The 16,957-nt window shown below is 39.7% G+C and overlaps 1 protein-coding gene across 28 annotated transcripts in view; it reads right to left on the bottom strand.

The window, feature by feature from the left end:
- Nucleotides 1–16,957, bottom strand: part of NCKAP5 (NCK associated protein 5) — a 1,152,446-nt gene that overhangs the window by 309,266 nt on the left and 826,223 nt on the right. For all 28 annotated transcript variants that reach the window (XM_060410117.1, XM_060410132.1, XM_060410119.1 and 25 more), the window contains one exon: nt 8,191–8,340. In XM_060410117.1, the coding sequence (XP_060266100.1) occupies nt 8,191–8,340 (150 nt within the window). The remainder of the gene's footprint in view (nt 1–8,190; nt 8,341–16,957) is intronic.

Genomic DNA, 16,957 nt, shown 5'->3' with positions numbered 1-16,957 from the left:
GTATCACTGTATCCTATGCTGAGCAACATGGTGGCTCCTAGAGGGTGGCTTGGGTGCTTCTCCCTAACTGCTGCCCCATCCGAGCCATTTCTGGGGTTCTTAACTTTGGGGAGCCACTGCTTCAATTAAACAGATATGAAGAAATCTAGTGGCATAACTTTTTGAAAAGAATGGTCATGTGGTAAGTATTCTATTAAAATATGTGTGTATAAAGGCTTGTTGCACCAGGACACTCATCTCATTATAATAAGGAAAAAGTATCAACAACCTAAGTAGCCAATGAAAGTGATTAAATAAATGGTACTCAGCATCCATTTGACAAATTTCTGCTAGCCATCAAGACATATTTTAAGGAACGTTGGATCACGTGGGGGATGTTTTCAATATATTACAGAAAGAGCAAGCTACTATCTGTATAAAGTGACATTTATGATTTTTAAACTTGATTGGCATCTTTGACTCAATGGACATGAATTTGAGAAAACTCTGGGAGATAGTGAAGGACAGGGAAGCCTGGCATGCTGCAGTCCATGGGTTCACAAAGAGTCGGACACGACTGAGTGAATGAACAACTTGATTAAGTACAACAGAGGAAAAAAATGACTGAAAATATACATACCAAAATGTCAACAGCATATATTTCTGACGGGTGTAATTATAATTTACCTATTTCCTTATCATGGTGGCTCGGGATGGTAAAGAATCTGCCTGCAATGTGGGGGACTTGGGTTCAATCCCCAGGTCTGGAAGATTCCCTGGAGAAGGGAATAGCAACCCACTCCAGTATTCTTGCCTAGAGAATCTCATGGACAGAGAAGCCTGGAGGGCTACAGTCCATAGGGGCACAAAGAGTCGGACACATCTGAAGTGACTTAGCATGCGTGAAGGAGAGGACAAAAATGAGAGGAATAAGAAGGTAAGAGCTTTAAGTCAATCAGGAATGCCATGCAGCAGACTGTTTCTCTCATCAGCAAAGAGCCAAAGTCAGACCTAGGTGTTTCAAACCCACAGCCATGGCAGGGGAGCCATCAAAGGCTACTTCGGAGCACCTTGATTATAAACTTTCCTCAGGTTCAAAAGCTCTCTGGCAATGGGCACACATGGGAAGGGCTTCTGCATTTGAGTCTGAAGATTTAGGAAGAGTAGTACTCAAGATGGGGTACTTGAGTAGTACTGGGGGCAAAGAAAGGTTAGATTGAAAACTGGTTGAAACCAATGAGTTTGGTACTGAACTGGACCTAAGGTGTTTCAAGAGCTTTCAGTGTTATTCTAAAAGCTATATTGGTGGTTCTCAATTCTGGTTGTGCATCTGAAACACCCTCAGGGTTTTATAAAAACACAGATATTTAGCCTCCATCTTAGACAAGACTTCGAATTTCCTGGGTTGCCTCATAGGTGTCTGGTTTTTCAGAAGCTCCATTCCTGCACGCAATTCATCCCTCTTATGCTTGCAGATGTCATTGCTACATTTATACAGGAGTGAGTTATATGTCTCACTCCTAACTCATGGATTTTTCCCTTTCTACTGGATGGTTCCCAATGGCACATCAGCATGCCCTAACATCCCTTGTCTTTTTAAAAGAATTCTCTTGTACAATGTCTGTCTCCAGCTATGACTCTCACCCATCTTGGCTTGACTTCACCAGAAACCTTACAAGAGCTATCTATCTCCATGATGTCTCCATGTCTTTACCTGCCTACCAACTCAATCAGAAGCTGTTGTTGCTAGGCTTTTAGCTAACCCATCCCTTGCCAGAGCCAGTGAGGATTTCTATGTTTTCTCTCTCTTATTCTCCCCTCAGCATTCGACAAGGTTGTCCTTGAAACACGTTCCTCCTCAGGCATCTGGTTTTCCTCCCAGCTCACTAGCTACTGTTTCCTGGTCTCATTTGCTGGCTCTTCTTCCTTTGCTGGACCTCCAATAGAGAGGTGCCCCAGGGCTCTGTCCTCTGCCTCCTTAAGGTCCACCTTCATGGCCTTATTAAGTTCCATAACGTAGAATGTCATCTATATTCTGATGACACTCAAATCTATATATCTAGCCCTGACCTTGGCCTTGGATAGCCAATTGCCTATCGAACATCATCACTTGAATGTTTAATAGGTATCTCAATTCAACATGGACACAGCAAATGGTACATTTCTTTCCCCAAGTCACCTCTTCTCCAAGCCTTGCCTCTCTCAGAAATCTGGAACACCTCACGTTCAGTTACTAAGGTCAAAAGCCTAACAGTCATCCTTGTGTCTCCTTCTCTATATTCCACATCCAATACTTCAGTAATGCCAGTAGGTTTTACTTTTAAAATATTTTCTTACTTGACTATTTCTTGCCAGCATAGCATAGAGAAACTACACAACTGGAAATCAAATTATCACACTTAACCTGACCATGGGTAAGTTACCCAGCTTGCCTGGAACTCCAGTTTCATTATCTGTAAAATGGGGATCATAATAATCATATACATCTCACTCCACACGGTTGCTATGAAGATTTCAATAGTGTATATGTGTATATGTGTATGTGTGTGAAAATCATCATTATAATTCCCCACTAGTCCACTGATATTACTGTATAGTTTTATCATTTTTATTCCCTGTTAGTCCTAAGTTGCCCAACTAGACCAGTCTAATAATATATTTTGTTTGGAATCTGAAACAACCTCCTACCTGATCTTCTCTACCTCTGTCCTGCTGCTGCTAAGTCTGACTTTAGTCAGGTCTGACTCTGCATCCCTATGGACTGTAGCCTGCCAGTGTCCTCTGTCCATGGCATTCTCCAGGCAAGAATACTCTGTCCTACTATCAGCCCACAAACCAGCAAACTTGTCTTTCTAAAGCACACATCTGATCATGCGACTTTCCTAGTTAAAAATCTTTCCTGGCTTCCCTTTCCATGTGTCATCATGTTAGAAGTCTTTACTGACCTAGAAGGCTTTAAAGGGTATAGCCTCTGTCTACTTCACTGAACTCAATTTCGTTCCAGTTTTCAAATCTTATACCTTATTTCCTTAGGACAAAGTTCTTCTGTTCCTCTAAACTGCCAAGTTTTCTACCATCTCTGGGCTTTCACACTTAAAATTTCTTCTTGTTCATCTTCCAGACACTTACACAGCCGTCTCCTTTTTTTAAGTGATATTATCTCCACGTGACCCAATATGAGAAGCCACTGGAGATAAATACCTCTCCCATTTCCATCCCCAGGGTCTCTACTACTGTATCATCTCATTTTTTCTTATTCAGAGGGCCTTATTTATATATTCCTTGTTTGCTTATTTATTATTTTATTTAAGTTTGTACATTTTGTCTGCATCCCCTGGGGTTGACTGGGGTTAAGGACCATGAAAATTGCTCAAATCCCAGTGTCTAGAATAGTGTTTGGCCCATAGAAGGCATTCAGTTAATATCTATTGACTAAAAAATCAACATATAATTGTGATGCGTGGCTAGATTTGAGAATTGCTATTCTAGACTACCTCATTTTAAACAGGAGTTACAATTAACAAGAATGCTTAAGCTTAGCACTTTAACTGTCCTACTTTCATGGAAAGTTTAACTGAGCCGAGAAAGCTATTCACTTTAACACATTTAATTGCCATATTTTTTTCTGCACAGAGTAAATCTTTCCTATGAGAAGCTAAGTTCTTCTGACTTCAGGCTGTAGCTAAGACTTCAGCATGAATCTGCAGGCTCAAAACTCCCAGATGGTCTCAGGGCAGTCCTCCTTCTGGCTACAGTCTGAGGATGAGAAATGCGATGGGAGGTGAAAGTGAGTATACGGATGTCCAGGTTGACTTCCAGTCATGTACGAAGTTGGTTAATGCATGGGGAGAAAGGGCTGTTTGGTCCATAGGGAGAGGGTTTGGAGACAAGGAAATGTGCATGTCAAGGAACATGCCAAGAGCAAACCTGGGGCCAAAGCCCAGGAGTAGAGAATAAGGAAGATACAAGGTCAGATCAATGGACTGTGAAGGTCAGGTCTGGGAAGAGTCTTTAAATCAATGGTCTGGGATGGGGTAGGAGAAAGGAATGGCAGGGGCCTGTGACATGGTGGTGCTGTGCCAATGAACACGGTGAGCTCTATTCTGAGAAAGCAGTCTCTGATAGCAGCCATGGAAATCTAAACTTTTCTTAAAAACAGAAAATACCATACTTAGCACTTAAGAGTTACAGAAAATGTCCAAGCGGCATCCAGATTGCCTATGTGGTCCTTGTGGCATAGACATAAAATATATCAAATGGCTTCTCTAGCAGACATCAGGACCCCAAATGAAAATTATCATTTAGACCAAGAGGAAGCAGTTGCTGGGTGGTGGCGTTAAGTGTCCTGCTCTTCTGCATTAACACTTGACAAATGCCAAAATCAAGGCACTGAGAAGAGAAAACAGCTGCTACGAGAAGAAAAAAAAGTGTGACATGCATATGTATATGAAATTATTATTTTGGCTGATGGACAAGGAGTTCTTTTTGGAAGGTTAATAAATGTCTTTTTAGCAAAATACCTTAATGAGCCAGGGAACAGTGTGGAAGGAGACCATGAATGAGGTGCAGAGACCAACAGAGCTCTATGTAATAACATGATGGGGAGGACAGCTAGGGGAGAAGGAACATGTGAGAAAAAGCTGGTCTCTGCCAGGAGGCTAGGAACTGAGAAGTGCCCCGTGAGGAATGCCCAGCAGCTGCGGGACTTAGAGGAAGGGCTCTCTAAAGGGTAAGTGCAAAGCCCTTAGCCTCAGGGACATTCTGCATGACCACATATTCTTTGTGGGATTGGATTTTGGGAAAAGTAAGTAGAGTGGATTCTGTTTCACCTGAGATTGATTCTGAAAGAAGAGGGATTGACAGTTGAGTGGTATAGAAACACAGCCCCTGGAATAGCCACAAGAGAGAATGACTCAGGTAGGCGTGGGAGCACTAGACTTTCTTCAGGCTGGGGGATCTGGTGCTTGGACAACATATGCTTAATTAATTCTCAAAGTCTGGGATGACTTGGCTATAATCTAGGCTGTTTTTGAAAAAATTCATTTTATTCAAGTACAGTTGATTTACAATGCTGTGTTAATTTCTATACAGCAAAGTGATTCAGTTATACATATATACACATTCTCTTTCATATTCTTTTCCACTATGGTCTATCATAGGGAACTGAATATAGTTCTATGTGCTATACAGTTGGACCTGTTGTTTATCCATACTATATATAATACTTTGTATCTGCTATTTCCAAACTCTTAGTCTATCCCTGAATCAGTTCAGGCTGGCTTTGAATAATATTGTGATATTCATCAAGAACATAATTAAAAGTCAAGTTTGTGTCTCTTCTTTTCTGCACCTGTTTGTGGAGCAGGAATGAATGAAACCGGCTTTCCATTACTCTGACAATCATAACTCTCTGCTTCCTACCACACCAGGGGCCAAGAGATTAAGGTACAAAAATATGATTGTTTCAAAAATACACTGATGGAAAAGAAAACATTTTTGTCTTTCTAAAATCTTGCTGTACGACATCAAAATTCACCAAAGTAATTTTGAAGCATTATGGTTAATTCACCGGCAATCTTCCAAAAGAGCATTTTGTTAAAGTGTAGAAATCTATGTGGGGGTCTGTGACCAGATCTGATTACAGTCTATCAAAATCAGTCTTTTATCGTCTCACAGTAATTGCTAACTTATGCAAAAGGTTCTATACAGAGAACACAAATATTAAATTTTAAAAAGTAAAGTAACACAAAATTCTTGAAACAATCAGAGGATGTATAACTCTGTGTTTGTGTATGTGATATGATTTCTTTTTATTATCTGTTTAGGTAGGCAATAGTGACTACTATTAGGAGCAAGGAGAGAGTTCATTTACTATTCAGTAAAGAATTTTAGGAAATAAGTCATGACATTGTGACTAGAGAACATTAATTTAAGAAATAAAATATTTTTTAAAATTAAAATTGTGGGGCTTAATGGCACTTAGAGATGTCATCTATTGCATCCAACTGATCTTGGAGGCAAGAGTTGTTGCCTGAAGTGTAAAGATCTCTGTGAAAGAAAAAAAAAAAACAAAACTGTTCTCTCCTACTCTGTGAGGGTTTCAAAAACATTTGCTGCCAAAGATATTTTTCAGAAACCTCTTAGCTTGATTAAATAAAATGTCCTTCAAAAGTTGTCTCAGTGACAATTAGATGAACTAAAAGCAATTCTGACTGTGATCATCAATAAGATTAACATTTTAAGTATGTGGTTCTAGGTAAATACATTGTAATATCAATTCATTCCTACAATTAAATCCAGTTAATTCAACCTCAAGACAAATCTGAGTTCTCAAGACTCTCAGATAACAGCCTCAGTTTCCCTTGAGAAGGCCTTTCTACCTTTCACAGTGATTATCTTGAAAACGACAAATGAGAACCTTTGGGGAAACAGATGAATATTGGCCCTTTGCTCAAAAGGAACTGCCAGAGGGTCCCTAAGTTGACCTCTCTTCTGCCCCATATGTAACATCACACACTAAACCTTCAGTCACTCTGGCATGGAACAGCTGAAGTTTTTCATTCATAGTTCTTGTGTTAATGATTGTACTCAGATAAAGAGGAGAAAAACCATGTAAGGAAAGGCAGGAGCCTTGGAGTAGGAGGATAGAAAAGACCATAGGCTAGGCACTGTTGTACCAATATTGACTCACTCAACCCTCATTACTTCCCTGTAAGGTAAGTTACTATTATCCCCAGTTTTGCAGTTGAGGCAACAGAGGCATAGAGTCTAATTGATTTGCCCAAGGATTCAAAACTAGAAAATAATAAAACTGAGATTCAAACCAATCTGTGGGAATCTGTCTCCAAAGTCCATAATCTTATTCCTTTCGCTTTACTATTGCTGAGGAAATTAAAGTAAAAATGGCATGGGGCTAGAGACAACATGGTAGGTTAGGATTAGGGACAGAACTGCAGAAGTTAGTAAAAGAAAAGAAGATCTTCCAAGGCCATGTTTCTTTACATTACCGCAGGAAGTTTCAAGATTCTGCAGACCCTGTGGTGAAAGTGAAGTCGCTCAGCTGAGTCCAACTCTTTGCAACCCCGTGGACTGTAGCCCACCAGGCTTCTCTGTCCTTAGAATTCTCCAGGCAAGAACACTAGAGCTACATTTTTAGATATTGGCTGAGGGCCCATTGTGCCTAGTTTAAGAAGAGGTGGCCTTACCATAGTGAAAGTGAAGTCGCTCAGTCGTGTCCGACTCTTTGTGACCCCATGGACTGTAGCCCACCAGGCTCCTCTGTCCATGGGATTCTCCAGGCAAGAATATTGGAGTGGGTTGCCATTTCCTTCTCCAGGGGGATCTTCCCAACCCAGGGATTGAACCCAGGTCTCCTGCATTGCAGGCAGATGCGTTAACCTCTGAGCCACCAGGGAAGCCCGGCCTTACCATAGTCCTTGCTTAAAAATAATTGCGTTCCAGTATTATACGCAAACAAAACATTTATTGAAAGGAGGTAAGCCAACTCATGGGACAAGGCATCTTTGCTGGATCTTTCAGCATGTGAACTAATAAGTAAAATGCTCTTTGAGGGCTGCTATAAACATTCAGGAATTAATAGTTGAAATGATGTTAAATGCCACTAAGTAACAGACCAGAGGTCTCGAACTATTTTGAAGGACTACAGTGGTCAAAAACCCTCCTTAAAGCACCCTTAGAGCAACTTCACCTCTACTTATATATGTTTTATATGTTGAACTTCAGCATAAGCTTTTTCTGTTCTTTGAAGAAATAGCTCTACTGCTTAACATTATTTTTCTTATAATTGTCCTTATACAGTATTCAGTAGTTTGTTTACTCATTCATTTATTCAATCACTAGGTATTGGGAAAATAAAGCAAGAATATCACTCAGACCTTCCTTCAAGGAACTTGAAATTTTAGGGAAACTGATCTAGTTTGAGGGCCAAACTGAATTTAAGATGAATTATTGTCTTACGTACTCTTTTCAAGGCAATACAGTCATAGTTACTAGGTTAGGACTCATTCAGTGAAACAAATTTTAACGTTATACTCATCATTGACAAAGGCATCTCAATGGCAGCTACTAGATCCTATTAGTCTGGGAGAACTAAGAAAGGGAGATTTATCCTTTCGCAAAAGCAGTGCCAATAAAAGAAGTAGAACACGGTTATTTTTCTTTAAACGTGTAAAAAATGGTTCCATTTCTTACCTCTAGAGCTTTCAATCTTTCTAACAGCCATTTGGTCTTTCCTTTCCCCTCATCTGCACTGCTCCCTTCACTCCTGGAGTCCTCATCTAGCACCATGTGACGGCCTTCCAAAGCTGCCTTGTGTTTTCGCTCCTCTTCTGACAGTTTTTCCTGAAGCAAGAAAGAATTGTTGTTTTTAGTAATCTTCACTGAAAAATAAGAAAGAGTTTAAGGCTGAAAAGTCTGGAACCTTCCTACTCTTTTTGCTTTCTTTCTAGGGCTGAGGTAGAGAAAATTTTGCTAAACAAATTCTGAGTGGTGCTGGTATTAGTGGTGCTTAATACTATAAACACCAGAGCTAGCTAACTTTAATGAATGTTGGCAGGTCAAGTCATTGGGTTACCACCACTGAATGCACATGTCCTCTGCCCTGCTGGAGAAGTGACTGAGCCCACAAAGTGGTAGGTGAAGTCATGTGGTTAATTCACTTTGATCTGCACCGAGAAATTCAGCTCTGCTTGTAACTGCGGGAAAGTCAGTCAATCTTGATACCTTGACTTGTGAATAACTTAGTTCCTCAAAAAAAGATCATCAAAGTCACTGGACGTGCAACCAGTATAAGGTAAAAGAAAATATGAGAAAATATTTAAATGGTAAAAATCTCAGAATTCTATGCTGAAACCACTTAGCTCCTTCTGCTCAATAATTAAATGGCTCTTAAGGACCCTGCTGCTGCTGCTGCTAAGTCGCTTCAGTCGTGTCCGACTCTGTGCGACCCCATAGACGGCAGCCCACCAGGCTCTGCCGTCCCTGGGATTCTCCAGGCAAGAACACTGGAGTGGGTTGCCATTTCCTTCTCCAATGCATGAAAGTGAAAAGTGTAAGTGAAGTTGCTCAGTCGTGTCCAACTCTTAGCGACCCCATGGACTGCAGCCTACCAGGCTCCTCCATCCGTGGGATTTTCCAGGCAAGAGTGCTGGAGTGGGGTGCCATTGCCTTCTCCCTTAAGGACCCTATAGCCCCCTTTCTAGAAAATATTTCGGGATCTCTAGTATAGCCTTGAGGCAGACATGAAATGTTATCTTGCCTGGCCTCCCTGTTTGTTGGTGGCTTCTTACTCAACCCTGTCACTTTCAGCTTTTTGGAAGTTGGGAAGTATTCATTTGAGCCTCATGACTGGCTCTTGCTTTCAAGGTAAAAAGAAATGTCAAGAGCATATCATATGAAAAAAAGATATCTCATCCACTTTTATACATACGTCAAGACACTGTGCTACAGAATCAGGTGTCATCATTTCATCACACTTTTTAACTCTAACCAGAATGCTGTAGAAATCTTTGTACTGATACAGCTGGTTGCCAACCATGTGGACTAAACCGGATTTCAGTGGTGAAAGGTTTCTTTATATTCAGCACTAGACTGAGATTATTTGCAAATATAAAAGTATTAAGAGATAGGATTCTTAAAAAACCTACTGGGAAAACAACAGTGTAAACAGGAAAAACAAAACAAAACAAAACAGTTTTTAGCTGTGTTCATAAAAGTGTTTTGCATGTTCTGAAATTATTTAACTTCTTTTTTGAAAATAAAATATGAAGGAAAAAATTCAATGTATATGTACACATGTATAAATATACATGCATGTATAAATACATAACACATTGGAGATTAGATAGAAACTTAACACATGTTAATCTGTTTCCTAACAGATTTCAGGATATAATTTCCATTTCTTTATATAAATGTGCAATTGACTAAGCAGGTGATAGCTCTTTATAAAATCCGGCCTGGGTGTAGCCACATACAACGCACAGGTGTGTCCACTTCGGTAGCTGGAGTTAGTTTGGTTCAGATACATGCTCAGCAAGTTTAAAGTGTAGATCCCCAAGCCAAGACAAACATCCAGGACTGTATTTTTATAGTTTTGATTCTTTAAGGTTTGTTCACTCATCAGACCTTCATTTCCATGATAAGGATTTGAAATCTGCAGTTACAACTCAATTTAGAAATAAAGAGGTCCCTCTATTTCTCTTTTAAGATTCAAGAGCACTATACTTAAACACTAAATTGGGATTACAAAACAAGCTTTAAAAAAATATATCATCTACCACTATTTCTGTGTGTGTGTATACACAGAAATAATTAGGATTCTACTTAATTAAATAGAATTATCCTATCTAATTAAAAGAAACAAAGGAAAGTCACTGGTATAAACTGAAAGCCAAAAGACTTTGGGATATGGCAGCCAGATTACACATCTACCATTTATCAGCTTTGCAAATAATATTGGGCAAACTACTTAATTTCAATAACTCTTGGTGTCTTTGTCTCCTAAATGCTTAAATGAGGTTAACAGCCTCACACATAACATGCACACATCTACAGTCAATTCTCATTATTCATGATAGCTGTGTTCACTGAATTAACAAATACTGAATCATTGCTCCTAGGGGAGATATAGGGTTAGGTTTCTGGAGGCCTTTGGTTGCAACAGTTTCATCACTAATCAATATGTAATCTTGTTTTATGAGTGTTTCTATTTAAAGACATCTTGTTTAATATATATTGTTGATTAATTAGCACTGAACTAACCACAAAAGGCACTATAACTCATGCTTAAACAAAGCTTACCTAATACCCATTTTCTCCATGAGGCATATCACAGCCTTCTTGCACTTAGGAAAATTAGATAACAGTTCACATCACGCTTGGGGACCATTTTCAACAGTGAGACCACTCACAAAAAAATATAAAAAAGCGGCACTAAACAGTGTTAAAGGACACATTTCCAGTGGGAGAGCTGAAAAAAGAAGGCAGGACATTGCTTTGGCTGACCTAAGCTGGGATAATACAGGTGTTGGATGACTTAGAGTTTTCACCCCTCTGTAATGTCCATGAATAACCATGAAAGCACTGCAGGCTTTCATTTTGGGGCTGCAAATAAATTTTCGGTAGTAAGTGAATTCAGAAAGTCAAAAATCATGAGGACTGGCTATATGTATGCATACACTCACATTAAAGTGTCTAGGCACAGTGCCTAAATATTATTATATGAACAAACTGGACACAATTCAGGATAGTATAGATTATATATGAGTATTTAGGTTACATAAAATTCAAGGGTCACTTTACATAATTGAAGAAAGGGTGATCAATGATGACTGGGAGGAGTGATTTTGTGAAAATGGAAATGACTTATGCTTTGGTGGAGTGATACCACTTGAATAGGTAGAGAGGCATAGGATGGGATTTCTGGTTAAAGAGAAAATTGGAACAAAGGCCTCCAGACAGGAATGCATTTTGTCCTTATTGGTTTATGAGGAAACCAGTCTGATTATCTTGCAAGAAAAACTGAGAGGCAGGTAATAGAACTGGAGAGTAAAAGAAAGGGTTACTGGAAACGAGAAAGAAAAATTCAGATATCATTCATTAATTCATTTATTTATCCTATAAATGTTTCTTAAACACAAAGTATTGGCCATTTGACAGTCCAGTACTAGAGGTATGGCAAACAAGACAAAGTTTCTATACTCTATGAATTTGTATCCTAAGTGTGGGAAACACAATAAACTCCAAGTCAAATCAGTAAGCTCTATAACTGTAGCCAGTGGTATGTTTAGGGACAATATGAGATACGGTGTCATCAGTGTAAGGCATGTCTGAGGAGGTGGTCATTTAAGCTGAGACCAAATGATGGGAAGGAAGCAGCTGGACAATGGTCTGGGAGAAAAACATTTCAAGCAGAAGAAACAGCAAAACAAGTACCCAGTGGCAGGGCTCAGCTTGTCTTGCTGACCAGTTGAGGGAGAGCCTGTGTGATGCAGCATAGGAACTCTTAAGAGTAAAGAACAGCACGGAATGAGATTAGAGAGTTGAACCATGGCAGTCTTTCAAGGCATGGAAAGGGGGTCTGGTTCTATTTTAAGTGCAGTAAAGAGGAATTGGAGGCTAAGTAGGGGAGTGATAAGCTTTGGTTTACATTTTAGAAACTGCATCCTAACAGCTACAGTGGACAATGGGCTGTGGAATGAAGGAGCCAGGAGGCCAGCTGGGAGGGTTTTCTACAAGAAGGAATAAAAATTAGGAATGCTCTGAAAGTATTGGATGGGAACTTACCAAAACCAGTTCTCATACTGGATGGTAGGCCAGATGCCCTGGATTTAATATCCTGGTTTTACAATTGTGCCCCTTGCTGGGCAAAACATTCAATCTTTTCAGTCCCTCAGTTTCCCTCAGATGTAAAGTGAAATGGATGGACTAAATGTCCCTTGCAATATAAAGGTTCTAAGAATTCAATTATTCAAGACACACTTTTCCAGGAGGAAAAGCTATTAATATGCTCAATGGTAACAGAAATGACAAGAATGACAAGAGGACACAAAAAGGACCTCTACATTTTGCAATAAGAAGGTTGTTAGTGGGAACTTGAGAGCTATTTGACTCAAGTGTGATGATGGTAACCAAATTGTCAGTGGTTATGCAAAAAGTGAAAAGAGAGAATTGCAGCAATTTTCTCAGATGCTTATTTGAAAGAGTGGCAGGGAAGGAAAGGAAATATAAAGAACTACAGCCAAAGAGCACTGAAGAGACAAGCGGAAACCTTGATTTCAAGATGCAGAAAATTGAGTTGTTTGAAGGAAGAAAGAGAACAGGTGGAACTAAAGAGATGCTAGGAAAGGTGGTATGAAGGCAGGAAGAGATCTCCCAAGCAGAGAAGGCAGAGCATGAAAGGCTTTGAAGGAAAAGTCAATGTTTTTGTTTTGTTTTTTTTCTTTAAATGTGGTTCCTTGCAAAATATTATGTCACAGAGTAATTTCCCAGTTAGTACTGCTAAGTCTGTAGTTAGTGTCTAGCCTGGGTTCTTAAAGAACAAGGGTTTACGTGCACGTAGTCCATTTGAGACATGTAAAAAACACCAGTTTGGAAGTGACTCAAGCAAGGGAGCCACTAGAGGGCATATTACTAACCCACTGAAATTAAATCCATGAGAAACTCAGGGAAATGCAACAAAGCACGGAGCTCAGCATCATCCCACCCTAGGGCCAAGGGTGTATGTGTGTGTGCTCAGTCACGCCCGACTCTTGTGACCCCAGAGACAGTCACCTGCTGGGCTCCTCTGTCCATGGGATTCTCCAGGCAATAATACTGGAGTGAGTTGCCATTTCCTTCTCCAGGGGATCTTCTCAGCCTAGGAATCAAACCCAGGTCTCCTGCATTATAGGCAGACTCTTTACCAACTGAAAGGGAGTTGGGACATTCATGCACCAACCTCCAAAGAATCAGTAATTGGGGGCAGCTTCTGGGGTGTCAGTCTCCAAGCTGCCACAGGCAGTAAAGTTTTTAAAAATACTTCTCACATAAAAGTGCTCTTCAACACAGACACTGATAGCTAGAGATCTCGGGAGCACTCTGGATGACTTTGGGGTATGGGCTGAGCATCATCAGTGTCCTCTACAAGTCGAGAGGAGGTTTGTGACTGCTTTATATCACCCCACCAGGAAAGAAAGCCACATTTGTATATTTCTCAGGCTTAAACGCACATTTTATTGTGTTTCAATGCTATTAATAAAATGCCCTAAAACCAATACAGTAAGTGCTGTAGAGTTATCCATCCTATCCTTTTCTTTACTTTGTCTCTTTAAGCATGTACCAATGAGAGTGTTGGAGTGTAATGTAATATTTAGGAGGAAGACAAATGGAAAGGACATATTAAGTAAACAGATGAGCAAAAGAGGAAAATAGGTGGAGAGAAACAAGGAGAAGGGAGAGTTCTGGGAGAGTTGGAAGGCTAAACCCCATTGACAGATGACTACTGTCGATTTCAGATAGGACAGCTGTTGGACTTATATTATGCTTAAAAAGCATGACCATATTTTTAAACATTAAGTATACGAATTCTATACACACATAAATAACCCATTTCAATCAGAAATATTAGTCCCTTTTCTATTAATAATTAATCTCCTGTGATTTACCTGGTAAAAAGAGAGCAGGACAGAGATCAGAAACATATTTTAAATAAAATATATTCTTCATATAAACCCCTAACAGGGAAACAAGACAAATGAGCGAAGTCCACTCTTGAGAATGGCAAATTGTAAAGAGAATGAGTTGATTCCAGAGGTGACCTGTTTTCGTGTTTCAGACCTTTATGGACTTTAATCAGCAGTGAATTCTATAAAAGTGAGGCCACCACAAAAAACTTTCACTCCCCACATATTTCCCATATGGTTGAGACCATAAGCTTGTTGCTCTCAACAAATACCAGTGGGTATGCAGGAAGTTAAAGATTTAGAAGTTCAGTTAGTATCCAAGGGTTTAAATCAAACTCTGCCTTGAAGGTACATAAAGCAATCCTTGGAGCTATAAGTTTCTTTAAGCGGTTATCAGGGCAATGATTCACCTGTGGGGGAGCCCTTATCTTTTGTTCTCACGTAGTCAGCATCATCAGACCTATGTAAAATAATATTGATCAACACAAAGCTCTCAGATACATCAGCTCATCTCAGACAGACGACAGTCTGGGGGGCTCAGTTAGTCCAAAGAGCAGCCAGGACAACCCCTTACTGATGGCCAGCTACTATTCAAAAACATCATTGAGGAAAATGATCAGAAGACCCTGCTCCCAAATTATGTCCTATTCATCTTTTGGTCACCAGCTTGCCCTAGCCCAGCACAATGGGATTCAGGCAAGATTTCATGAGGTCATCTTACTTTATAACTAATTAATCCATCCATCCAATACATAGGTACTGAGTAGCTTTTGTATGCCAGGCAATGTGGAAGATGCCAGAGGTAGAAAGGTGAATAAAAACACAAGTAGAGCCTGTTTTCATGAAGCTTAGAGTCTTGTGGAAGGAGACAGTAATCAAAATGTCACCAGCAAATATAAAATAACACTGTGGTATGTGCTGGGAAGAAGCAATTCCAGGAGCTTTGAAAAATCATTACTAGAGGGATGCCAGAGAGGTCAGGAAAGCCAATGCTCATGTTTACCACCATGGCAGTTAACCAGGAAATGCCCATGAGGTTGGGGAGGGAGAGAGCAGTTTTTAAAAAGTCTGAAAGGAGGTATGTGTAGCTGGGGAGGAAAGTGAAGCTCAGTGGACTAATGAGACCATTCCACAGGTCAAGGAATGTTGGCTTTACTCTAAGGGCAATAAGAAGCCATGGACTGTTGTCATGCACGTGTGTGTGTGTACATATGCACACACATGATACAGGGTCGGGGCAGTTGACAAGGTAGGATCTGTATTCTAAAATAGATCCCTGGTAAAGTGTGGAGGATGGATTGGAGTGAGGTTAACATAGACATGGGGAAAATAAGATGCTACTGCAATAGTCTCAACAGGAGTAGACTGACCCATGATTAAAGTGACAATTTCGCAAAATGAGACCTCATAGTTTGTAATTATCTTGTGATTCTGATTCTTTCATATGCAGTTACTCCAAGAATGACAAATACTAAAATTTCCTTGGGTCACTGATGTTGGCTGGCATCCGTCAGTCATTGGTCAATGGGTGTGGGGAGCAAAGTGTGGCTTCTTTAAAATGCAGATACCTTGGCCAACTTTGGCCCCAGTGGATTGCAATATCTAGGAGTGAGGGCAGGGATCTGCAATTTTAGAAAGCACCTCAGATAATACTAATCTATGTCAAAATTTAAGAGCCTCTGGACAAAGATGCTTCAATATATAAGATAAATCATTTTTACTTTAGATAAGCTTTTGAGGTTGTCCATTTGATTTAATTCTTAGAATTATTCTACAGAATAAACACAATAATTATAAGAATGTTGCAGAATTGTCTGGTGCACAAGCTTGGCCTTAACATGGTGGCACTGCTGTCTTCCAGCCCATCAACTGGGGGAGTGACATTAGGTCTGAGCCCAGGACTGCGAGGATCATTAAAGAACATAAATTTGGGCAAAGGGGAAAGGCAGTGTATGCCACACGTGGACATAACTTGGTACTTCATTTGACAGGATAAAGGGAGGGTCAGCCTCATCTGTTTCTTGAGGGCCATCAAATTCCATCTCACTGTGATCTATTCTAACCCAGAGTGGGAAGAGACCCATTTTGGCTTTAGAATAAATAGAAATAAAAAATTTACATTCCACTCCTAACTCTGCCACTAACCAGCTGTGTGATTTTAGTCAAGTCACATAACTTCTCTGTCCCTTAATTTCCTCATCTGTGAATAGAATGTACAGAAATAGACTATCTCAAAAGTCCCTCCTAGCTTTAAATGTCTATAATTTTGATCATCTGTAAAAACTCAATTTAGAAGAATAAGTATTTAAATACTACTGAAGTTCAGGAATGTTAATATAGAATGTCAGTAAGGTTAGATCTACCTAGGTAATAAAATCTATTTGCTTCTTTCCAGAATGTCTGTCTGTCTTCCTTGGGTAAAATCCTCCCCAACACTTTTTAAATTTTTTTTTGCTGTGTACTTCTCTTGGGCGCCAGGATAGACATCACCTAATCTAATCTTTGAATTTTTTTTTTCATTTAGCCTGTTTCATTTTCTGTTTGTAAGAAAGGAAAGACCTGGTAAGCAATATTAAGGGAGAATTTAGTGAAAGATACTTGTAACACTCACAGGAAATCATGCCCAACATGAATCCTGTATGTGAAAAGGGCCTTTGCTTAGAGGAGGAATAATTTCAAGTATCTTCTGGTTGCAAGTATTTTTTTTAATCACCCATCTCTCTATTTTTATTATTTTTAAATCTGATGGCCAACACAAAGCCAATATACAGAAACTCTGCACATGTGGTAATAAT

This window comes from Ovis aries, chromosome 2 (genome assembly GCF_016772045.2).
Source record: "Ovis aries strain OAR_USU_Benz2616 breed Rambouillet chromosome 2, ARS-UI_Ramb_v3.0, whole genome shotgun sequence".
Classification (NCBI taxonomy): Eukaryota; Metazoa; Chordata; class Mammalia; order Artiodactyla; family Bovidae; genus Ovis; species Ovis aries.
Note: the sequence above shows the minus strand (reverse complement) of the source record. Positions and strands in the feature narration are given on the sequence as shown.